Genomic DNA, 25,523 nt, shown 5'->3' on the forward strand with positions numbered 1-25,523 from the left:
TATTAGATAATAATAAATGTTTAATGTGTTTACAGGAACCAAATCAACTATCTGATATCATTGTGGAGCCACTAAGAGATCGAATTGTAACAAGTCTTCTTCAGGCATCAATGGTGTGTCTCATTTCTATTTCTTCAGATGTTTCATGGTCCCTTTATTTATAAAAATTTGTTGTTTTTTGTAGGATGGATTATTTAGAGTGCTATTAGATGGAGGTCCATCGCGATTGTTCATGCCTTCTGATGCAAAATTATTGGAAGTATAAAATACTGTTAGATAAATGAAGTTTTAGAAATATTTGAGAAAATTCAATGCAAGTTTGGGTAAATGGAAAGAAAATAAACGAGTGCCAATTTCTAAAAAAGTTGGGATTTAATGTGGTAAGTTGTACTTTAAGAGTTGTCATAGATGCAGTAGCAAATCTTTGTGATGAGGTTGCTCATGGTGTGATAGACCATCACCATCTTCAGACTTCAATTGATTGTTGAAATTGGATTTTTCTAATTTTACTCTTTTGAGTGGTGTTACTGTTAGTGGGTTAACATACCTGGGTTGTATGTATTTTATATATCATCTTGAAGGGGAAACTTATAAGAATATTATTTAGTCCAAAGAAGTGTTGTGATTAATATAACCAAAATGGGAAGGGGATCATGTTTTAACTTAAAGTTATCACGAATTTTGATTGATAGGTATGGACAAAGCTTCAACAGGTTAGTGATGAAATAGTGACACTTGCAAACACTCTTTCTAATAAATCCCGGGCTCACTATGAACAGGTACTCATATCACAATTCACTGACTGTACAAGTTTTCTATGGCTATTTTTGTCACCGGCCCATACATTTATTTGAATTTGATTGACACAAAATTGCAACATTTGTCAGAACCAAACACAAACACACTGTACTACTAAGGTTGTTCTGTCTTGTTCTGTCACTTGTATTTTCAGGTGCAGTCTTGCAAGTTTCTACCCTTAGTATACCCTTTTGTTTTTTTGTAGATCCCTCTCAGTTCTTGGATAGAACTCCAGGTTTTTTTGTGGAAGAATAACATGGATGGGTAGTAGTGTTCAATTAAAAAATGTGGCCACACGACTCCTATTATCAAGTTTTACTTTCAAGAAGGCTTCTAATGGGTTGCCTCATCTCTAGTTTAGCAGCAATTTGTTGCCTTGACCTCAGCAGGTATTCCATATGCAGAATGAATTAGTTAATATTTGAATACATTAAAAAAGAAATATTACATATAAATTTCTTATTTTTGTTTGAAGTCATGGATTTATGTCACTGGTAAGAGTTATGGCACCAGGTTAGACATTTTAGTCCAGTAAGTGGTTAATAATTTTAAAAAACAAACTCCCCTTAAATGTATCAATTTATATTAAGGCTAATTTAATTTATTATTTCAAAAACAAACATCAATTTATTTGCTTTGCTCTTATTGCCCCTGATCGGGATCAATACGGATTCCCATAACAACATCGTCAAAGATAAGGTCAGGATTTAAATCTTATTATATTATACCCCTCACATTTTCCCAAATTACCCCTTCCTCTACAATGTTTTTTTGTTTCTGTTTATTTTGTGCATCAGGTAAAGTTGATGGAAGAAAGGAATATGAAGACACTTGATTTAAATCTTGCAGCATTATCAACAAGATGTAGTAAAGACTTGGAGTTGAATTTGGCTAAGTCATTATCGTGTGAGATGGGCCAATGTACAACTGCTTATCCATATAATCAGCTGTTTGGAGCATTAGTCTTAAAGAATTATGAAATGCAAGATGCAACTTTACTTAGTTGGAAATTGATGTACATAGTAGATTAGATGCAAATTTATATTGTAAGAAATAGAATTGTATGACATTAAATTTATGAAATGGATTTTATTTTTTGTATATGATATTTTATTTTCTATTATGAAACATTAAATACAAATTTAATTTGAAAATAAGTAAATCTATAAATAATATTTTTTTTAAACATTTAAAAATATGATACGCAAAAATGTGTGTCATCTTCATTTATGACATGGCCTTTCTTGACAGGGGATTTCTTGATACGCATTGCGTGTCATTAACACGCGCATCGTAAGACTACGACACGCGAATGCGTGTCATTTTCCTTTATAACAGGGCCTTCCTTGATACGCATTGCGTGTTGTAAACGCGCGTCGTAACTGCGCGTCGTAAATGAGCGTCGTAAATGCGCATCGTCTATAGACGATGCACAAAAGCGTGTCATCTCTCTTTATGACAGGTCCTTCCTTGACGCGCATTTGCGCGTCGTCTGAGCCTTTTACGACGCGCAATGAGCGTCGTAAAAGGCTGTTTTTCTAGTAGTGAACATATCTATCCTTACTATGTTAGGCATAAATTTTCCCGTGCCTCGGATATTGGTTGTCTGAGTGTTGACCTACATCCCTATGATGTAGTCCGGGTATTCAAGGTAGGAGTATGAGTATCGGAAAAATCCATAAGATGGAAGTCGTTCCTACTAAGTTACCTTTATATTGGGAAAGGTTCACTCTCCGGCTTGGAAAGATTTGAGAACAGTTCGGAATGAAGACCGCGGGAAGAAAGGCTCATGAAGACTTATGGCTAAACAATCTCAATAGAGGTGTGGGGATCCGCTCTAATCATATTACATGCAACGGGAAAAGCCGTTTTACCTAACACATAGCGTGAGTAGTGTGATCACTAACTCACTAAATTGTATTATTTTATGGGTGTATTAGCGTGACGAACACGAGGAAAAGACACTTCTCGGGTTCCATGTACTGGCTCCCTCTGTCTACCTCATATCCCTGACTGGGACCGGCGTTGGTTTTCTCCGGATAGCTACCTAGGGTTCTTTTCTCGTGAAGACATATTGAATTTCTATTCCGCCTTACTTCCGATCCTGACTCTAGGTGTCATCACTCCATGATGGATGACTGGAAATCTCGGAAGTTTAGGTGAATTTCTCACCGATGTCCTTAAAAAGATATAGGCACTTGGTGATTTAAATAGTCTAGACCTAGTTCATTTAGTTCCGACTGGAAATCTTCTCAATGAACCTCTTCGGGGTCTAATCAATTCTTCTGCCGAGTACTGAAGTGGATAGGGTTTTCTACAGGGTTTGTGCGAGAATGGAAATGTATAAAGAATCCTAAGAGATTATTCACATTTCACTGGGTGACCCATATCGATTCCTGCTACAATTACATAGGGTATACAAATCATATATAGCTTAGATCCGATAGGCCTTCGAATATGTGATACTACTCTATATCCACATCCCAGAGCGAAACCACCCATTCTTAGCATATGGGATCCTTATTATATATAACCTTGGGAGTATACCCTCTGTAATTGTAGGTATATCAATAAGGATCTTTTTAGTTCTTCACATAAGGTTATCTATGGATCCTAAAATACCCCTATGGTATTTTAATTTCTTGTTTGATTCTTAAGTTCTGAATATGATTCTGGGATTAATGTGAGTCTTTTAGTATTCCAAAATACTCCCATAGTATTTTAAACTTTATGTTTGGCTCTAGCATTCCTAGTTGGTAAGTTTCAGACCTGTTGCAACACCACTATCACTCCCAAGCAGACGTTCATCGCATCTCGAATAAATGTAGTTTATCAGGTTACATTTATTCCAACTTACGATTACATAACTGCCCACGTTTGACGGTAATGCTCAACATCCGAAGACTTTTATTCTTGTTCTTCTTGTGATACTTGTGTTCGAGTGTTTAGGTTCTGGACGTTCTTATACTTTGGTAAAATATGGTTATATTTTAAAGAATAATTCTTGGTCAGAGTGTTTTATCCCTATGTATTTATAGGTTGTATATCTTTTATTAATTGATATACTTAGCTCATTATAAACAATGCTCTGATACCAATCTGTCACACCCCAAAACCGGAACGGCGGAAAAGTTCTGGGGTGGATGACGTCATATCAAGTATCACAACATATGCAGCATCGTAATCAAAGTACAACAACCATTGCATTAATAGTAATAGTTTTACATAGTTTACATTTCATAGAAACATCAAAGTAATACAAGTAATAATATAGGTGCAGCTTGGTACTAAACTGTCTTCACCAAAAGCTCCAGAAATGTACCTGTCTATTGCTGACCTGAGAATACAAGTTATTTTGAAAGCAAGTATCAACATTTTTATAAATGCTGGTGAGTTCATAAGTATTTAGTGTCGTTTTGTAAGTTCAAAATAACTTTATGATAAGTAGTAGTTTAGAATTTACAGTGTATTAGCGTCCTTTCCAGAAAATCCTATATTTTCTAAATAAAAGCAGTCTTCTACTAAGACTTAACAGATTTATGTTGTAAAAAGTAATTTTCCCTTAAACATTATCATTACCAAAATACGGTATTTGATTTTAAAGAAAGTAGGAGCATATCACGAGTAAAAGCATTAGGGAAAATAATATATGCCTCAGCAGAGAATACTGCTGACTACGGCAAAAGAAATCATAGACTCCAGGAGAGCATCAAATGAATGATACACCTGGCTCAGTCTAAAAAAAGGGAATACAGACCCCAGACGGTATCAATTGAATGATAAATCTAGCAAGGTCTAAAACAGAGAGACACAGACCCCAGACATTATCAATTGAATGATGCGTCTAGCAAGGTCTAAAATAGAGAGACACAGACCCCAGACGGTATCAATTGAATGATGCATCTAGCAAGGTCTAAAACAGAGAGACACAGACCCCAGACAGTAGCAATTGAATAATACGTCTAGCAAGGTCTAAAACAAAGAGTGATCTTAAGAGTGTTGTTTCATAAATACATTGTTAATTCTCGTTACCTTAAGGCCATGAATTATAAGGTAACCCCGAGATACTCGTAGCCATACTGATAGACACTAGAGAACTTGACGCCCTGCAAGCGTCGGAAAGAATGTGACATTTGTCACCTCTTGGCTTGGTAGGCCGTGGACTGTAGCTAGTAGTCAGGGTGCGGGGTGTTAATCCCGTATAGATCTATACACACAATGCCCGCTCTCCCTACAGGAGACTCTGGTTACCAACTTGACAACGAAGAAGGCCGTGTCCTGAAGATGCATCTCGTATAATGGATTCCGATGTAAATACTGGACTAATGATAGAGACTCACAAATAAACTGACCGATGTAAACCTTCATGTCTATACATGTATACATGATATATAATTAATGATTAAACGACCTTCGGACGGATATCCGATCCCACCAGACCACATCCAAACGAGGAAAAGGAAATAGGGCGAGCTAGCCTTCCTAAGTCCTTTAAAATTATTTATATAACTATACAAGTACAGGCATGCATTTAACGACGTAGAAGCATTTAACTAAGTAGAAGCGTTTCACGAAGTAGAAGCGTTTCACGAAGTAGAAGCGTTTCTCGAAGTAGAAGCATTAATAAAGTAGAAGCATTTACGAAGTAGTAGCATTAATAAAGTAGAAGCGTTTACGAAGTAGTAGCATTAACAAAGTAGAAGCGTTTACGAAGTAGTAGCATTAACAAAGTAGGAGCGTTTACGAAGTAGTAGCATTAAACAAAGTAGGAGCGTTTACGAAGTAGTAGCATTAACAAAGTAGGAGCGTTTACGAAGTAGTAGCATTAACAAAGTAGGAGCGTTTACGAAGTAGTAGCATTAAAAAAAGTAGGAGCATTTACGAAGTAGTAGCATTAACAAACTAGGAGCGTTTCACGAAGTAGTAGCATTAAACAAAGTAGGAGTGTTTACGAAGTAGTAGCATTAACAAAGTAGGAGCGTTTACGAAGTAGTAGCATTAACAAAGTAGGAGCGTTTACGAAGTAGTAGCATTAAACAAAGTAGGAGCGTTTACGAAGTTGTAGCATTAACAAAGTAGGAGCATTTCACAAAGTAGAAGCGTTTACGAAGTAGTAGCATTTAACTAAGTAGGAGCATTTAAAGAAGTAGAGTCATAGCAAAGTAGTAGTACCTAACAAAGTAGAAGTATAAAACATGGAAGAAATCCTTGACGAAAACTTTGGAAAACCTTTACACTTAAAAAAATCATGACTTGGTATTCTTTTGTAAAATAAGTTTGAAAACCTTTAGAAATTCTTTGAAAACCTTTCACAAACACGTTTTGAATGTAATCTTGATAAAATAATATAGGTAGAGAAAACCTTTGTTTAAAACAGCACGAGAGATAATTTGAGAAAAGATTTAAACAAGTAAAAACGTTTTAGAAAACCATTTATAGTATCATATTTGGTAAAACAGCTGACAGTGTAATAAATCCTTGTGCATGCGGGTTATCAATCACATGTGATTGGTATGATAACTGGCACGTTTTAACTTGTATTCCCCCCCCCCCCCATAAAAGCATGTAAAAACATTTAAAAGGTTAATTCAGGGGTATGAACTCACCTGTTGTAAGCGGATCGAACGTAAGTGCCGGTTGGGTGCTCGGTGTCATGTAAAGACTTGAACACACGTAGTGACCTATTAACATATGATGATATATGTTTACATACAATTAGTAAATATAATACTAATTAAACACGTATACACATCCTAAAATGCGGAAAACACTTTGGTCAAGTGCTAGGAGTGTCCCGGGTAACATCTAAGGGTGTGTATGGCCTAGATAGGGAGTTTACTCTTCAAGAGTAAACTCTTTACAGAGTTTACGGCCCTAAGATCTTATCCCCATGAGTTTACGGCCATAAACTCATGGATGGTGTGTTCTTTTATGCATTAAGGTCTTATAACACTTGTGGAATTAGGCTAGGTTCAATTCTAGGGCTTGTGAAGGGTTTAAGGCCTCAAAATGGACCATTTGAGGAGTTTACGGTCCATGACCACTCCTTGAGGAGTTTACGGCCGTAAACACATGATTTTACGGTCGTAAACTCATGCTTGGCCATTTCTTTTGTTGTTTGGTGATTCTAACTCATGCATGTAGGGTTCTAGTCACTTTTAGGAGCTTAGGAAGGTGTTTAGGGAACTTAAACACCTTGGAAAGGTGTTTACGGTCTAAGAAGATGTTCTTGGGGAGTTTACTACCTTAAACACATGAGTTTACGGTAGTAAACTCATTTTGTCCATGAATCCTATGTTTTGGTGTATCAAACAAAGGATTACAAGGCTCTAGGCACTCGTGGAAGCTTTTGGAGGTGATTGAGGGGTAGTTTAACACCTTAAAAGGTGTTTATGGTCCATGAATATGGGTTTATGGTCTAAGGATGTTCTTAGACCATAAAATCATGTTTACTCCCCAAAATGCAAGTTTTTGGTGTTCTAAGTCCTTTCGTGTAAGCCTCTAAGCCAATGCTAAGCATTAGAAGTGTTTGGGAGGGTTTTTGGGCATCAAAACCCACTTCCAAGAGGTTTATAGTTTTGGGATGATCCCAAGATCGTAAACTCATGTTCTTGGGGTTTTTGGATGATTAAGCCACGAATTTGAAAGATAGATGAGATGAACAACAAGCTAGGGAGGTTAACTTACCGATTTGAAGCTCGAAGGGGCGATTTTTTACCAAAACCCGTTTTGTAGAGAGAGAGAGTGTGTGTGTGTGTGTCTAAGATGGGGAAAAAGGTGGGAATGAAACCCACTCAACCCTTATATAGGGTGGAGTTTATGGCCTGGTTGGGGTTCACCTGACACCAACCGCGAACGGGTTTTTCACGTCTACCATTAAACACGGCAAGATTTTAAAATTATACCACCTTAATTTTGGTTCGCTAGACGAATATTATTTAAAATATTCTAACGGGTTTAAATCCGTTCAAAAATATTTTCAGGATAAATTTGGCTAATTTTTGACGTAATTAATTTCGACGTTAAAACTAACGGGAACTTTTGGGTTGTCACAGTTACACATCAGATCTTGAACCATTGAGGGTTCCCACAGCATAAAGGTGCCAACTTTATGGCCATGGGAAGCTCATGCATCTTATAAACCCCTTTTCATGGAGTTGTGAGCCAGAAACCCCATCATGGACATGAAGTTCGTAGCTGTACGTATAAAATGGACCTTTGGAGGTCAGATTTATGGTTTTGATGCATTAATACCCATTATAATCGACTGTATAGTTTTGGACAAGGAGGGACTCGGCGAGTCGCTTGGGTGACTCGGTGAGTCATATCTTATTTTCCCCTAAATGTCTTATGGAAATGGTCTTTGGTTGAGTGAAAGGAACACTCAGCCTGACTAGGGGTTGTTCTAGACCTGGAAATCATAGGACTCGATGAGTGGGTGAACAGACTTGGCGAGTCCAAGGCAATGTCCCAACCACATGAAGATGAACTCGACGAGTTCAAGGAGAACTCGACGAGTCTTAGACTTAACACCTTCATATGGATGAAGATGGACTCGACGAGTTCAAGGACGACCTCGGCGAGTCGGTTGAAGATAGTCTAATGTGTTGTTGAAGGCGAACTCGTCGTGCTCTTGCTAGACTCGACGACTAAGGACGGGCTTATGGCAGTATGTGGACATGGGGACTCGGCGAGTTGGTGTACCAACTCGGCGAGTCGATTCAACCAGATGTTGACTTTGACCAAAGTTGACTTTGACTAAAGTTGACTTTGACCAAGGTTTTGACCTTGACTTGAGGGACCCTTGTAAGGGTTATGAGTATGTATGGATAACTTAGAAAAGTTGTCGTGCAGGGATTGAGGAGTCGAGCAGAGTCGATCTTCACATCGAGGATTGTGCAGATACTACACGACATCGAGGTGAGTTACCTTACAATAGAAATGGGTCTAAGGCCACAACGTGGGCCCATCAGTAGGAGTTGTCTAAGAGATGATTGTCTTTGTGATAATTATCTAGGTTTTATACCATCTGATATGTTTTATGTGCTAGCATGATATGATGTTATGTGATAGTGGTAGTAGGGGGAATAGTCCCCGGTTACCGTTAGATAGGGCCAAAGAGGTAGTCCAGTACCTAACTATGCTAGACAATATGTTATTTTATGTTATGTTATTATGTGGTAGTGGTAGGGGTGAAATAGTCATCGTAACCGGTTGAGACACACCGGAGGGTAGGTCGGGCACCCAGATATGCCTGACAGTGGGGTAGGTTTAGCACACCGGTATGCTCAGCAAGGTAGGTCGGGCACCTAGATATGCTTGACAAGGTAGGCTGGGTACCCTGATATGCCTAGTAGTATGTGATTTGTATGGTATGTGGTATGATGGGGGAACTCACTGAGCTTTGTGCTTACAGTTTTAGTTTTGTTTCAGGTACCTCTTCAGCGAAGGGGAATGAGCCGGCGCGGTAGCTGCACATCACACACACCAGTTTTCATCATATTTGGCGATTCATGGGATTATACTCTGATTTTATTACTATTTGATGATATGATTTCGAAAACAGAATTATTATGGTTTATGGATTGTTATGTTAGCAACTATGTTTTTGAGAATTGACCTTATAAGTTAATCAATTAAAAACGAAATTTTTGGACTCGAAATTTGGGATGTTACAATTTTGGTTACTTTTTTACAGATTTTTAAATTTTCTTTCGTTTACTTCCAATAAATCATAAAACCATGATAGAGAATTTGAAAAGCCCATTTATGACTTTGTGCAACTTCTATACCACATAAAATACTCAGGAAAATAATCTAGGGATTTTTCATAATGTATTTATATTTTTCCATGATTTTTGGGTATATAATGGATTAAAATCGGGAAAAATAGTTTTACTCTTCCAAAATTCAAGACAATTTACCAGAAAATCTTATATTACATTAGGATACTATATAAAAAGTTGGATGTTTTTTCTCTTCTGTATGCTATTTTTGTTCTATTTTCCTAAGATTAAATACACATACATCCAAAACTCGGACTCCAGTATTTGAAAAGCCCATTTATTATGGTATTTTTCCCAGCTTATGTACATTGTGTATGAATTTTACAAAAAGTTTTGTAGTTTTTCTTAACTATTTAATAATTATTCTCGAATTAATGCTTATTTAAGTGAATAAAACTATGAAAAATAGCTACACCGTTTGAAAACCAACTTTTTTATAAGCCCCATTTTTTATATGTCTAATAATACTAGTACAAAAAAGTTTGGAGAATGTTTTGAAACTGCTTTCTATTTATTTGTATTTTGATAGAATAAATACACAAAAATCATAAAAATCGTGTTAAATTGTTTGAAAATCAGTTTTCATATATTTTCCAGATTATATATGTTGCAATTTTCTTAACTAATTGCAATTTTTCATGAATTTGTATATATTTAGAGAATTAAATATAGGAAAAATGGCTATACATATCTAAAATGCATAAAACATTTTCACTGCAATTGGACTACAAATACAAAGTTTTGTGATTTTTAATTACTATTTCTATTTAATTAGAATTTCTTTAATGTAAAACACAATTAAATTACAAAAGCCATATTTTATTAACCAAAAGTAGCATTTAATAATTTTTCCAATTTAGGGATGCTGTGAACAGTTATACAAAAAGTCTAAAAAAATTTCATGATCGTTTACTATTTTTCCATGATTTTGTGATTATTCAAGAAATTAAAATGGTAAAAAATAGTTAGACAAATCAACGATTAAAAAAATTTTATTTTAAGGTTTTTGACTTCAGTTAAAAATGAAATGCAATGTTTGGAAAATTTTGGAACTAAACTGATTTAGTTTTTGAATATTTAATCATTCGAATACCTCCTAAAATGTCGGATTTTAGCATTTCAATAATGAGAATTTCCACTTGAATTTTTCATACAAAATATTGATTCATAGAAATCTAAATTTCACAGAAAAATATTTGTAACTTAACAATATTAAATTTTGAAATAATATTTGTATAATTCTATTGTAGTAGTAAGTATATTAGTATTGGATTTCGATTAGAAACTCATTAGTATGTAACATCGTTGTAGGAATAGATAATGGTACGAGTGAAGTGTAGTTCAAGGCACCATTTGCATTATCTCAAAGCATTATGTGTATTCACACCTCCCCCTATTTTCGGTTCTTAAATGTTTTGGAATGGAAAAACATATCCTAACTATTTATGTTTAATGTATCTATATTGAATTGTATCAAACTTGATTGCTATATTTTGCGATATTTTGCTATGTATTTGTATGCAACTTGAAACATGAGGCCTTATGGTCTTAAGTCTCTTACATTTTACTCCAACCATTAACTTTTTGAGTCTCAAATCCCTCCGAAGAGATAGAAATAAAGGTGGCCATCAAAAGCCATGATCCAGCGGTTAATGAGTCAACACAATTACTAGAAAAACGTAATATAAAAAAATAATAAAGCACCCAAAAATGAATTGCCTAAAGCAATTCCCTAATCAAACAGGGACCAGCCCCCATCAAAGTAGAATTAAGAAGGTACCAAATAGCAGGTAGTCTGTTTATCGAGATGCGGGATCAATCAAGTCAAACTCCACAATCAAATAAAACCACATCTTGCAAAAAAATTAAACAAAAAACGAAACCTCTACTATATTTTCCTATAAAATTTTGTTGGTCTAAAGACGATCCAGGATACATTTACACACCAACCAAGTTTTCCACTTCGTGCACAAAATTCTATATAGCTCTATATCACGTAAAAGAAATGATGGTCTTATACTCTTATTAATAAAGTACATGTAAGATGTATCAACCTTTTATTCTGTGCTTGAAAGGTTGACATCTTCATATTTTTGTTACATATTTTGCCGGATTCTCATGCACATAAAACTACATTTAAGAACTATATGTGTTTTTCCATTCCAAAACATTTAAGAACCGAAAATAGGGGGAGGTGTGAATACACATAATGCTTTGAGATAATGCAAATGGTGCCTTGAACTACACTTCACTCGTACCATTATCTATTCCTACAACGATGTTACATACTAATGAGTTTCTAATCGAAATCCAATACTAATATACTTACTACTACAATAGAATTATACAAATATTATTTCAAAATTTAATATTGTTAAGTTACAAATATTTTTCTGTGAAATTTAGATTTCTATGAATCAATATTTTGTATGAAAAATTCAAGTGGAAATTCTCATTATTGAAATGCTAAAATCCGACATTTTAGGAGGTATTCGAATGATTAAATATTCAAAAACTAAATCAGTTTAGTTCCAAAATTTTCCAAACATTGCATTTCATTTTTAACTGAAGTCAAAAACCTTAAAATAAAATTTTTTTAATCGTTGATTTGTCTAACTATTTTTTACCATTTTAATTTCTTGAATAATCACAAAATCATGGAAAAATAGTAAACGATCATGAAATTTTTTTAGACTTTTTGTATAACTGTTCACAGCATCCCTAAATTGGAAAAATTATTAAATGCTACTTTTGGTTAATAAAATATGGCTTTTGTAATTTAATTGTGTTTTACATTAAAGAAATTCTAATTAAATAGAAATAGTAATTAAAAATCACAAAACTTTGTATTTGTAGTCCAATTGCAGTGAAAATGTTTTATGCATTTTAGATATGTATAGCCATTTTTCCTATATTTAATTCTCTAAATATATACAAATTCATGAAAAATTGCAATTAGTTAAGAAAATTGCAACATATATAATCTGGAAAATATATGAAAACTGATTTTCAAACAATTTAACACGATTTTTATGATTTTTGTGTATTTATTCTATCAAAATACAAATAAATAGAAAGCAGTTTCAAAACATTCTCCAAACTTTTTTGTACTAGTATTATTAGACATATAAAAAATGGGGCTTATAAAAAAGTTGGTTTTCAAACGGTGTAGCTATTTTTCATAGTTTTATTCACTTAAATAAGCATTAATTCGAGAATAATTATTAAATAGTTAAGAAAAACTACAAAACTTTTTGTAAAATTCATACACAATGTACATAAGCTGGGAAAAATACCATAATAAATGGGCTTTTCAAATACTGGAGTCCGAGTTTTGGATGTATGTGCATTTATGGAGATGGGTTATTGATCAAACTTGCCAAATTTTTAGAACTATAAATTTGTAGAATTTTGAGAGACGCGCAGGCCGACAAATAGTTCGGTCTCCACTTCCGAAAACTGGCTACTTTGGTTGCTTATAACTGGATCCTTCTGCTTCGTTGAGTACAGTTGGGATGGAGTTGCAATGCGCTGACATGACTGGAATAAGTTGTGGTCCTTCCTTTTCTTTTATTAGTGATAAAAAAAATAAGACAAAAATGTTTACGGATATAATGTACCTTTTGGCATAAACTTGTGTTTTCTTGGCACAATCTTGCATTTTCTTCCAAGAGGTATCTTTCCTGAATAGTGAAAAATGTGTAAAAAGATGATATATTTAATATTGGTTTCTAAAGAGCTAGAACAATATATTAAAACCTTTGCTTTCAGTTTTTCAACTTGCTCTTTAAATAACTGAGTCTGAAATCAACCAAAGAAAATAGGTTAGTGAGACCAAAACTTAAAATGGAATAATCGCCAGTATATTACATCTATGTACTTTCGATAAAATCTTTTGATTACCTTTCTTGCCCTAATGGTTCTCAATGTATGCTCCAACTTATTGTCTAAATGGCTTAGTTCCTCTACTGAACATGATACCAGATCTTGTCCCAAAAGCCTCCTAAGATATTCATTTGTACAAACCATTTTTAGCATGAAAAGAAATTATATAATGGAAACAATATGCACAAGAGGTAAAAATTAAGAAAATTTGTGGAAAAGAAAAGTAACATCTAATTAAGATAATAACCGTTGGGAAATTTCAAGTTGCTCTATTTGTTGTTGAATGGCGGCAGCTTCTTGCTTCAGTTGCTGCAAAACAACATTTTTAAGCTTCAGATGGTTGAATCAAAGACTAACTATGTATATGATATTACAATGTATATAAATCTTGACCTGTACGTGTACTTCATTTTCAGGTGTGCAGATTTCATCTTTCTTAACATCTGAACGATACTTTTCAATTGTCTTCTGCATGCTAATTAAAACGGATAAAAGTATAAATATCAATGATTGATCATTTAAGAAATTTACGTCGTTTATATCAAATTTCATGACACACGAACAAGATTAAAAAAGATGAATTCAGTAGTTTGTGCTGAGATATAGAACTTCTATATGCTAGAAACAAAATCCATATATAATTATTAATCATTTAAGAAATTTATGTGGATTATGTCAAACATGAAGGTATTTTTTTTTTCTTTTTTGATATATTGAGTTGTCTATATGAATAAGTTTGATTTATGTTGCACATGATTTAGGTAGTGTTTCTTTTTTACTTTGTAAACATATTAACAAACATTATTTCAAAAATTTTAATTGTAGTATATATTGTTGTTTTTTTTACTTAACGTTTAAAAAATGTCTTAATGTGTTATTTTCTTAACATTAAGTCATGATTTTATATTTAGTTTTTCTAAATTGGCCCTATTTTCCCTTATGAAAATCACATTTATATCTGATCACATTGAATCGAACCGATTCATTCAAACGAACAACTCTTACACTGCATCTACATATGTATAAATGAGTTTTTTCTTATAAATTCTACTTTTTCCATGATTATGACAATATATTTAGAAATGATCAAAGTTAACAACTTGAAAAAAAAACAAAACAAAAGGAGAAGAACATTAACCCCTTCAGAAGCAAAAACATGGCAACTAATATCTTAGAAGAATATTAACCCCTTCAGAAACAAAAACATGGTAACTAACACAACAACAAACAAACATACGTCAAAATATGTGATATCCCAAAATAAAGATCGGGAATCAACAACAATACATAGGTAAAAGAGCTAAGACAAAGAGAGCACTAACGCGCTGTTTTTTTTTCTTCTAAAGCAATATGCATGCAGTCTGTGGACCACATTTGCAGACTTCTGCAGTAGAAGAGGTGGACCAAAAGTTTAAAGTCGAAAAGAAGAAGATTGTTTGTTTTTAACATCCGCATGCTGCTAGAATAAACTAAAATCTAATTAAACTGTTTTTTTAACTTAAAAGAGTTTTTCAATAATTTTATAGCTTTATTATAGATAATTAAAAAATATAGATCAATTTTTATGTAATAATATATAAAAAGTTAAAATAAAATGATACGAATTAACGCATATACTTGATAAAAGCCAACAAAGTTTACTTCAGTCGCAAAGGTACACCTAAACATTGTAATTAGGGAGAAAATAATTTAACACATAAAATGGATGAAAACAAACTTTGATTTTATATAAAAAAGTTCAAAATTTTTATTTTACTTTTCTAATTAAATTTATTAAAAACGGGTTATAAATATTTTTCACAATAAATAAATGATAATGCATTAAATAATGTTTATAAAATTTGGCACAAAGAATATAAAACAATATTAGGATTTTTTTTGTATCTATATAAATAGCTCCAACAACCATTATCGTAATTAAATATTTATTTATAAATTTGTCAAAAAGGTTATGATTGTATCGTTAAACCTTTTTTTCTTTAAGTATTGTAACTTTTTTTTCCAACTTTTTTATCATAAATAAAGTTGGAATAAATCTATGTTTAAAAAAAAAACAAAGATATATGTGTTTTCTAAACGAGAAGATGTATGAAGAGGTATGAAAAGATTTGACAACTCTAGTTCATATATGCATCAAGAAGAGGACGCGCATACCATTTTAGGTCTACAATCTTTAAAAAAATAAATAGTTTGCGAAGCCTAATATCTGCATAGTACAGACGGAAGAGGCCAAAAAGATCTACATACAAAAACAAACACCACCTAAATGTTTCCCATGCAACAACATAAAACACAGGTGGAAACTAAACATGAAAACTAAATTAAAAATCAAAATTTAGAATAGATCTCTAAAATGGAAGAAAATCTCGAAAACATCTTAAGGAAAACTTAAATCAAAGTCTTTACCGATTTGTGTTTCTATTCCACCATTTTCCCTCATTTTTCTAGATGAAGCTTCAAATTTGGATATCTCATCTCTCCCTCTTTCAATGATTTTTTGGCAGTAAATATGAAATGGATTCATTTTTGAAGGAATGGGTTTGGAGATGGTGAAAGTTGTAGGGTGAAGGAGGAAATGAAGACGATAGAGTGGGCATGGGTTGGGGTAGGCGTGTCAACCCTCGACCCAACTCGTAACCCGACAGATAGGTTTGGGTTGAGATTTTTGACCCGTCAACCAATCAACCTGACAACTCGTTTATTTCATGGGTTTGATTGGGTTCGGTGGTCAACCTGCCAACTTATATATATATATATATATATATATATATATATATATATATATATATATATATATATATATATATATATATATGAAATCTGATTTCCTTTTGTATTCCTAATATTTTATATCATTGTATTCCTTTGATATTCGTATGTGACTAGTCAGTGTTTGCGGTGCCCTAATCAAAAAAGAAAAAAACACATGTCGTCATTTTTAGATACTCACGAGCACGAACAAAGAACGCATCCACTTTGTAAGAGTGCTTTCATTTTTAAATTTTATTTAGATGTTAATGACTTTATGAATATATGTTGAAAACGTTTTTTTTTTTTTTTTTTTTTTTTAATGTTAATTACCTTAGTCACTTTATGACTTTATGTTGAAAAAACATCATTTTTTTAAAATGCATTGCTCATTTATTAAACGGGTTATATGGACTGGGTTCGACCCACTAACTTGTTAACTCACGAACCTATATACTTAAACGGGTTATATCAGTTAGGTTGAGGTTTCCAACCCACCAACTCGTGACCTGCCAACCTGCCAACCCATATATTATATGGGTTGGGTTGAATGTATGTTTTATGACCCGCCAACTTGAACCCAACCCGATTGTCTGACCTAGGGTGGGGGTTGGGGTGGGCTAGATAAATGGGCCTTTTTTAATATTATAATTACAATATAATTAGTAAAAGAAAAAAAAGATATTATAAAGGATAGAATAGTCTTTTTGGATAGAGGGATGGATGGGTGTAATCTGTTAAAACCATAGAAATACTATCTATCAATTTTCGACCATTGACCAAAACTGTAAATTTCAACAAACCACAAGGATTATTTCTGTAATTTGCTATTTTCTTGATGTACTAATTTTATATAGCATCATATGTGAGAAAACCCTCTTTGTTCTTTCTTAACACCTAAATCACGATATTTCGCGTTCCACTTCATCATAGTCCTTTTTTCTGTGTAATGACTGATAAAGCATTTACATTTTTCTGGTGTGTATGAGTTGTTTCTTCGTAATTCTAGTCTCAAAAACTACGGATGTTATTCATATTGAGGTTTTTTGCCCATTGATATTCGTTTATAACCCTTGGTAGTTAGTTATTTAGGGTTAGGGAACTATTTACTGGGTGCATAGTGGTAAAAGAGATCACGTTTTCGTTTCTTTAATGCTATTAACAAGCAGTAATTAAAATTCTGTGCTATTTAGGTTATAGGTTATGTGAACATTTATTAGTGCACTCCAGTGTGGAATTCTTCTCCATGCCCAAATCATACAGGTTATCAAGCAAACAAAAGTCGATTCTTGATGTTGTTATATTCCTCTTTCTTAAGTTCGATAGCGGTTCTGCTTAATTAGTACGTAAGCCTCTCATGTACTCTTAGCCTTCCTTGTTTTCTTTGCTTGTTGTTAGTGGTGTTGGATTAATCGGTTAATAGGAAACTTTCTTTATTCTTGGATTTGTTTATATATAGTTTAAATAAGGTATTTTTAGGAAAACTTGCTATAGACAGTTGCTTTCAGTTTTGGTATTGGAATAGGATTCTCTTTTTTTTAGTATAAATATGTCTAGGTCCAGTTTTGATTAACTCAACAAAAATCACAGTACGTTTATTTCTTTTTTGTGCTTTGTACGTACGTATTCACAAGAGAATCAAAGAATTAATCCTTGCAAGTTTTCTTTGATTCTTTCTTTTACCTTGATGCACAAGGTTTATTATCAAGTTTTTGTTTACAAGTGGAGTCTTTTTTTCAGAAAAAAAAAAAAAAAAAAAAAAAAAAAAAAAAATCGTTCTTAAAAAAGTGAGCAACTAGGTCCCGCTTTAGTCGCACAGGAATTAGTTGTATACTTATTGGTGTATCTGAGTATACTCGAAGATAATAATTTCTTGAATAAAATAAAACATTATTGCTAAATAATCGTAAATCATAAAATGGATTGATATAATATATCTTCTTTACTTATTGTTTTAGAATTTTTATGTTGCATTAACGGTTTCACCATCGAATGTTATATTGATGATAATTATATGTCTACCGAAATTTTATAGTAGCATTTTTTTTTTGAACTTGGGGTTTTACAAATGGTTTTACCACTCTTAGAAAAACATAACATTTAAATTTAAAATCAAAATATCAAAAGATATACTATATGATATACATGTCTCAACAACTACGTGTTGCTAGCTGTACGAACATTATACATCATTCATCATGTTGGATAAATGGTCGAAAAAGATAAATTCTTATTTATGTAAGAGGGCTTCCATCCACCTCCATAGTTATACTCCTTACATTGATGTAAGTTATATTTTTATATCTTTGATAGTGAAATTAAACTCTCGACAACTTTGGCCTTTGATTTAACATGTGATGTGTGCATGTAAAACCACCTTCCTCACAAAAACGACATACAAAGAGACAGAACTCCAGTTATCCATCATTCATATACATAAATCTTGAATTTAAACCCACGATTTCTAGGTAATGATAACCAAATATGTCTAGAAACCTAAAAAAATGTTATCTTCCACTTTTATCCGTCTGAATTTGTGACAATAATATTTTATAAAATTACAAGGTTTTATGGTGAAAGGCTGCCCGAATCTAGGTCATGAACACAAAAAGAAAGGGCTGGCTTCTTGTTTTAGTAATTTAGTGAGATCAAAAGCTATGATCCAATGGTTAATGAAGCAACATAATTATATATAATAGTAATAATAATAAAAATAAAAATATTAAAGCACCCCAAAAATATGAATTGCCTAAAGCAATTCCGTAATCAAATAGTGACCAGCCCCCATCAAAGCAGAAGAAGGTACCGAAGAGTAGGTAGTCTGTCTTACAAAGATGTGATACATATCAAGTGAAACTCCACAATCAAATCAAACCACATCTTGTAAATTAAAAAAAATAATAATAAAAAAAAAAAAAACTAAACCAAAACTGGAGACTGCAGCTTTGTTTACTGGTACTTCATATAGATACACCTACTATGTAGTTTCACATCTAGTAATTTAAAATACTTAAAAATGCAAACATACTTGAAACCAAATACGTGTGTTTGTGTGTGCGTGTGTGTGCTGTGTGTGTTGTGTGTGTGTGTGTGTGTGTGTGAGAGAGAGAGAGAGAGAGAGAGAGAGAGAGAGAGAGAGACACTGAGAGGACGTACTTGGAGCTTGAAAACTCATAGAGTTTACCCTTTTGAGAGAAAATAATCAAAGCAACTTCAGCATCGCAAAGAACTGAAAGCTCATAAGCCTTCTTCAGAAGCCCATTCCTCCTCTTCGTGAAAGTAACTTGTCTGCTTGTTGTGTTCTCTATTCTTTTCAGCTCAACCTTTCCTCTCACCATTTCCTGCAACACATACACACAAACAAAGTAAGATAATCTTCATATCGCTAAAACTCACGAGGAAAGGAAACGAGTAAAAAACCAACAAAATTACGGAGCTTTACCAAGTTTGAGAAAGAAAAACAAGTGAAAAACCTAGAGACTTGAGTTCAAGATTTGGGGCAAAGAGATTGTTAACAGAGAAACCCTTGAAATTTTAAGAACATATGAACGAAGTCCATGTAGATCTAGTGAAAAAATGGAAGAAACCCTAAAGAAACAGTAGACTGAGCATATGGATTCGTAGGACAGGAATGAAAGGGTCGATGATTTGGAAGAAAAAATATTAAAATATAGGTAGATAATGAAACATGAAGGATCTTTTTTTGTTGGTGATGTAATGGATCTCTTTACTTTGAGACCACAAATGAAGCTAGATTTCCTTATTCATCGATCTATCGTGTATTCCCTTTGTCCCCATGGCAAATAGAGAAGGTAACGCACCAAAAAAGGTCAAGGGAAGGCAATAAAAATGAGTTCCTTAAAAAATATTCAGAAAACAAACACCTAGTTTTATCTTATTTTGGAAAACCTGTGAAACATATAAATAAAATATTGCAAGATTCTAACATAATCCTTCGGTTTCCGTTAAATTTTATCAGCCTTTAACTCTGTAATTTTATTTGATTATTAGTAAAGTGTATATTTAAAATATTTGTTCATATATGTTTTGAATTAACTCTAATTACGTCATCGCATCGCAAATATTGGCATCTTAATACGTGTGTTTAGTAATTAAATTATGTTTTAAAACATTTTAAATCGAGTAACTGTCCAAATTTATCGTCACAAAAAGGTAAGGAATATTTTCGTTTGTGTCGATATGCTAGTGGATTTTTTTGTACATAGAAAGTTAATGTACTAATGAAAGATTTTTTACACTCAAGTGACGTGGTTAATATTTAACATATTTACTTGTAAGATCTCATAAGTCATAAACATAACATATCCATGGCATGTATAATTAAATGACACTTCATCATTCTCTTCACCTTTTAAAATTGTTTGGGACGCTACCATTGGCAAATTTGAGAAATTATAGAATGATTATGTGTTTTAGGATTTAGTATCATGGTTTTGAAAACCGGACCGGACCGGCCGGTTGAACCGGTTCAACCGGGAACCGGTATAGATGCCGGTTCTTTAATGGCCAAAAACCGCCCTATAACCAAACCGGTAAAAACCAGTGGTTCAACCAAAAACCGGATTAAACCGGGCTGGTCTAACCAAAATAAACCAGCTCACTAAAAAAAGATAGAACAAATTTATACTAAAGAAAGCGAACGGCATCTCGCTGTAATATGCGATGTGCAAAATTTGCTTTGGCCGCCTCCTAAGCTTTCTTGTCCTTTTATACAGTTCTCAAAGCATCTTACTTCATTCTTTCTAGCGATGTGGGATGAGGCTAAACAATCATCAATTCAATATGAATACTACTTCTTTTCCAACATTCAATTATACCTAATATTTATATTTGTTATTTTTTTCACTTTTTCGTTGGCTTCATAACAAATTAAAAAAGAGTAACATATAAATTAATAGAAATAAGATATTGTTCTTTCATTTTAAAATTTGAAATCCTAATATATATATATATATATATATATATATATATATATATATATATATATATATATATATATATATATATATATATATATATATCCGGTTTATCCGGTTTTTGGGACCGGTTGAACCGGTCGAACCAATTGAACCATCGAACCAGTAGGACGGCCGGTTCGATGTCCGGTCCGGTTTTCAAAACATTGTTTAGGATTGACAAACACATACACAAACATGTCGATTAACTATACTAAGAATCTAAAGAACACAAGAAATTAATATGGTTCACACGATCGAGGTGGTTGGATAATCAACACACGAACTAGATGAAAATTTTATTAATAGTCGTCAACATATGCTTAAAATTAAAACTAACAAAACAAAACTAAAACATTATAAAACAAAAAAATATGATATGAAAGAATTCTTGAACATTTAAAAGAATGTATTCAAAATTGTGTAATTTTCTCTTTACATTTGATGGGTATTTATACTACATAACATTTTATACATACATCATCAAAATAGTGATTCAATTGGTAAAGAAAATTATTCAAGGGAAGAAAATTGTTTATCTACATGCGTTGTCTAACTCAATAATTTGATGTAATTCACTCCCAATTGGATGACAATTTTCTAATCCGAGTTCAACCTTAAAGTACTATCTCATTAAAAACCTTGTTAAAGAAAACCAAGTGGGAAAAAACTTTAACGAAAGGAAAAATAGTGCAGTATATAGTTGACTCCCCTTCATTTAGACATCTTTTGCATTACGTGTTATGGACATGTCGCATTCCGATGTCATGTACATGTTTTCTAGAAGAGTGCAGTAGGAAGTGCTTCCATGAAGAGGTATGTTACATTGTTGTTGGATTGAACATATTATATCTCAACATTTTGATCTTTTATAAGCTCTTGAATGTACTCAAAAATCTTTGGAGGCATAAGTTTTGTCATGTCGTTCTTGATAAATCATTCTTTCATTTAAGTGACACATGCCGAGTTATCTTCAAAAATTAAAGATGTACCTATATATTTATCTAGTCCACATGAAGATAAAATGAGTCGTCTCATCGATCATAACCATGTGCATTCTCTACTAGCTTTATTTAATACAATTACTTCAGCTTGATTTAAGGATGTGGCGGCAAGTGTTTGCTTTTGAGAGCGCTGACAAATTATAGTGCCTTCGTTCATGAATATGTATCTAGTTTGAGATCTAGCTTTATAAGGATCAGATAAATAGTATGCATCTGCATAACCAATCAAACCTTGTTTTGAATCATTATAATAAAATAAACCTAAATCAGTAGTTCCTCGAAAGTATCGCAAAATATGCTCAATCTCATTCCAATGTTTTTTTGTTGGGGATGAACTAAACCTTGCTAGCAAGTTTACAGCGAAAGAAATGTCGGGTCTGGTACAATTGCTAATATACATAAGAGCCCCAATTACATTTAGATATGGTACTTCGGGACCAAGAACTTCTTCATTTTCTTCGTGGGGACGAAATGGATCTTTGTCAATATTTAATGATCTAACAACCATTGGGGTGCTTAAAGGATTAACATTGGCCATATTGAAACATTTCAAGACATTTTATGTATAATTTGATTAATGCACAAGTATTACATTAGGCATATGCTCAATCTGCAAACCAAGACGATATTTTTTTTTCCAAGATCTTTCATTTCAAATTCTTTCTTTAAAAGGTTAATCCCTTCATGGATTTCTTTATTCATTTCAATGACGTTTAAATCATCAACATAGACAGCTATGATCACATACCTAGATGTAGTTTTCTTAATAAATATGCATGGACAAATAGTGTTATTTTTGTAACCTTTACTTGTCAAATAATCGTTTAAATGATTGTACCACATGCGTCCAGATTGCTTTAACCCGTACAAAGATCTTTTCCATTTTATAGAATACATTTCTTTGGGTTTTGCACTTATGCTTCAGGCATTTTAAATCCTTGAAGGATTTTCATATAGATATTACTATCAAGTGATTCATACAAGTAAGTTGTAACAACATCCATAAGAATCATCTCTAAATTTCTAGAGACTGCCAAGTTGATTAAATATCTAAAAGTGGTTGCATCTATTACCGTTGAATAAGTTTCCTCACAATCAATTCCAGGTCTTTGAGAGAAACCTTGAGTTACAAGTCTGGCCTTGTATCTTACAATTCTGTATTTCTTATTTCTTTTTCGTATGAAGATCCATCTATACCTTAGTGGTTTCATAACTCTAGATGTTAGGATAATTGCCCCCAAAATCCTTTCTCTTGTTAAAAAAATTTAACTCAACTTCCATTTAGCCCAATCATTTCTTCTTTGACATTCAATGACAGATTGTGTTCGGTATCATAATTCATAATACCACATGCTACTGAATAAGAAAATACTTTATATTATAATTTCCATTTTGTTCACATATTCTATTAGTTTGACCATAATCTAGTACAACATCTTCCTTTCCTAGAGGAATTTTGATATTTCTTGTTTCTCTAGGAATACTTTCTTCATGATCTAGTGATTTTCTACCCTTCTCATTTTTCGTAGGTTCTTATCCTTTGACCCAAATGACCTTCCACTCTCCATGCGTGTTTTAGATTCTTGAGTGACTTTATAATCAGATTGTCCATATGGAAATTCAATTCAAGCTAGAACATTGACAGTTGGTATATATATGATTTAGTCACCATTTTGTGTCAGTATATGCATTAGGCAATTAATTTGCCATTTCTTGGAAATGCATTATCTTTTGAACTTCCATTTCACATTGCTTTGAAGGCTCATGTCATGAAACATTATTTTCTAGATTCTTCTTTTCTCCCTTGAATGATGGGAATTTGCCTCATCAAATTGGCAATCAACTAGGCATGTTGTAAAAATATCAACTGTTAAAGGTTCAAGATATCTTATAATAGAGACTGACTCATAACCAACATATATTTTCAATCTTCTTTGACGACTCATTTTTATCTATTGTGGTGGTACAATGGGGACATATGCTGCACACCTAAAAATTATCAAATGGGATATAAAAGCATGTTGTAGGGGAGAATATACATGATATGAACTTGGTCTCATGCGTATCAATGATCTAGCATGTAAAATTGCGTGGCCCCAAACAAAAACAAGAAGTTTTTGGTCCTCATTATCAATGGTCTAGCTATTAGTTGGAGATGTTTAATAAGTGCTTCAACTAAACCATTGTGTGTGTGTGTACATGAGCAACTGGATGCTCAAAAACAATTCATACATACATGCAATAGTCATTAAATGCTTGTGAAGTAAATTCACCAGCATTATCAAGTCTCACTCTTTGATAGTATAATCAGGGAAATGTGGCCTTAATTTAATAATTTGAGCAAGAAATTTTGCAAATGCCATATTACGAGTTGATTATAGGCAAACATGAGACCATTTATTGGATGCATCTATTAGGACCATAAAGTATCTGAATGTTCTAGATGGTGGATGAATAGTTCCACATATATCACTTTGAATTCTTTCTAGAAATCTGGGTGAATCTCTTTCAACTTTCATTGGAGAATGTTTTATGATTAACTTTACAAGGGAGCAAGATGTGCACGGTCTTTGCTACTAGATTGAGGTAACTTTTGGTCCTTCAATGGGTGCCCATGCGTATTCTCAATTATCCTTCACATCATTGTTAATCTTCGGTGACCCAACCTATCATGCCATAAACTGAATGTCCTGGGATCATAATGTTTTTCTTTGACTACCACATTTGATTCAATCATATGTGTATATGTATAATGCAAACCAAAATCAAGTGTTGGTATTTATTTCAAGCACATGGTTTTTGTCTAAAATATACATATTCAACAGTGGAGATAGGATTTAAGAATAAGGGGGCCTAACAGCCTCATTAGGTTGTGGGTGTATATTATGAACATCTTATTTAGTATTATCACTAATCGGATGCAATTATGGGTCACACACAACTTCTATCTGTTTGAAAAAAAGAATTTTCTTGCTTATAATTTACCCTATAAATTTATAATTATAATCAACCAAAATATCAAATGATAATTAAATTATTATTTATAAATAACAGTAAATAAAGTATGCAACAAAAGAAATTTACATTTTTAATTAGAGAATTGAAATCGTTGATGTAATAGTGTTACCGACAATTTGTTAATTGAAAAATTAACTTCTTTGACGAATAAAAGTATCTATGAATTGTCTTGAACTCTTGATGAATCATCAAATAATAAACATTATGTATAAACAAATGGGGCATTCTTGCTACTTATAAATTGAAATAGATGGATATTGATTAATAACAAGGTGGTAGTTAGAAACTCGGTCGTGGCCTCATAATTC

The 25,523-nt window shown here is 32.9% G+C and overlaps 1 protein-coding gene across 4 annotated transcripts; it reads right to left on the reverse strand.

The window, feature by feature from the left end:
• Positions 1–12,786: 12,786 nt before the first annotated feature.
• On the reverse strand, positions 12,787–20,021 carry LOC145072408 (MADS-box protein AGL42-like). 4 transcript variants are annotated; one of them, XM_079018827.1, is made up of 8 exons: positions 19,660–20,021; positions 19,374–19,558; positions 13,863–13,944; positions 13,717–13,778; positions 13,488–13,587; positions 13,344–13,385; positions 13,205–13,267; positions 12,787–13,079 (listed from the first exon to the last, which is right to left on the reverse strand). In XM_079018827.1, the coding sequence occupies exons 2-8, from the start codon at positions 19,553–19,555 to the stop codon at positions 12,978–12,980; spliced, it is 633 nt and encodes a 210-aa protein (XP_078874953.1). In that variant the 5' UTR covers positions 19,556–19,558; positions 19,660–20,021; the 3' UTR covers positions 12,787–12,977. The 4 variants fall into 4 exon arrangements, with proteins under 4 accessions (XP_078874953.1, XP_078874951.1, XP_078874954.1 ...); XM_079018825.1 differs by having other exon boundaries at positions 12,787–13,124; XM_079018828.1 differs by having other exon boundaries at positions 12,787–13,076; positions 19,660–20,020.
• Between the last annotated feature and the right edge of the window lie 5,502 nt (positions 20,022–25,523).

Source organism: Lactuca serriola, chromosome 9 (assembly GCF_051521515.1).
Source record: "Lactuca serriola cultivar US96UC23 chromosome 9, Lser_US96UC23_V15, whole genome shotgun sequence".
Taxonomy (NCBI): domain Eukaryota; kingdom Viridiplantae; phylum Streptophyta; class Magnoliopsida; order Asterales; family Asteraceae; genus Lactuca; species Lactuca serriola.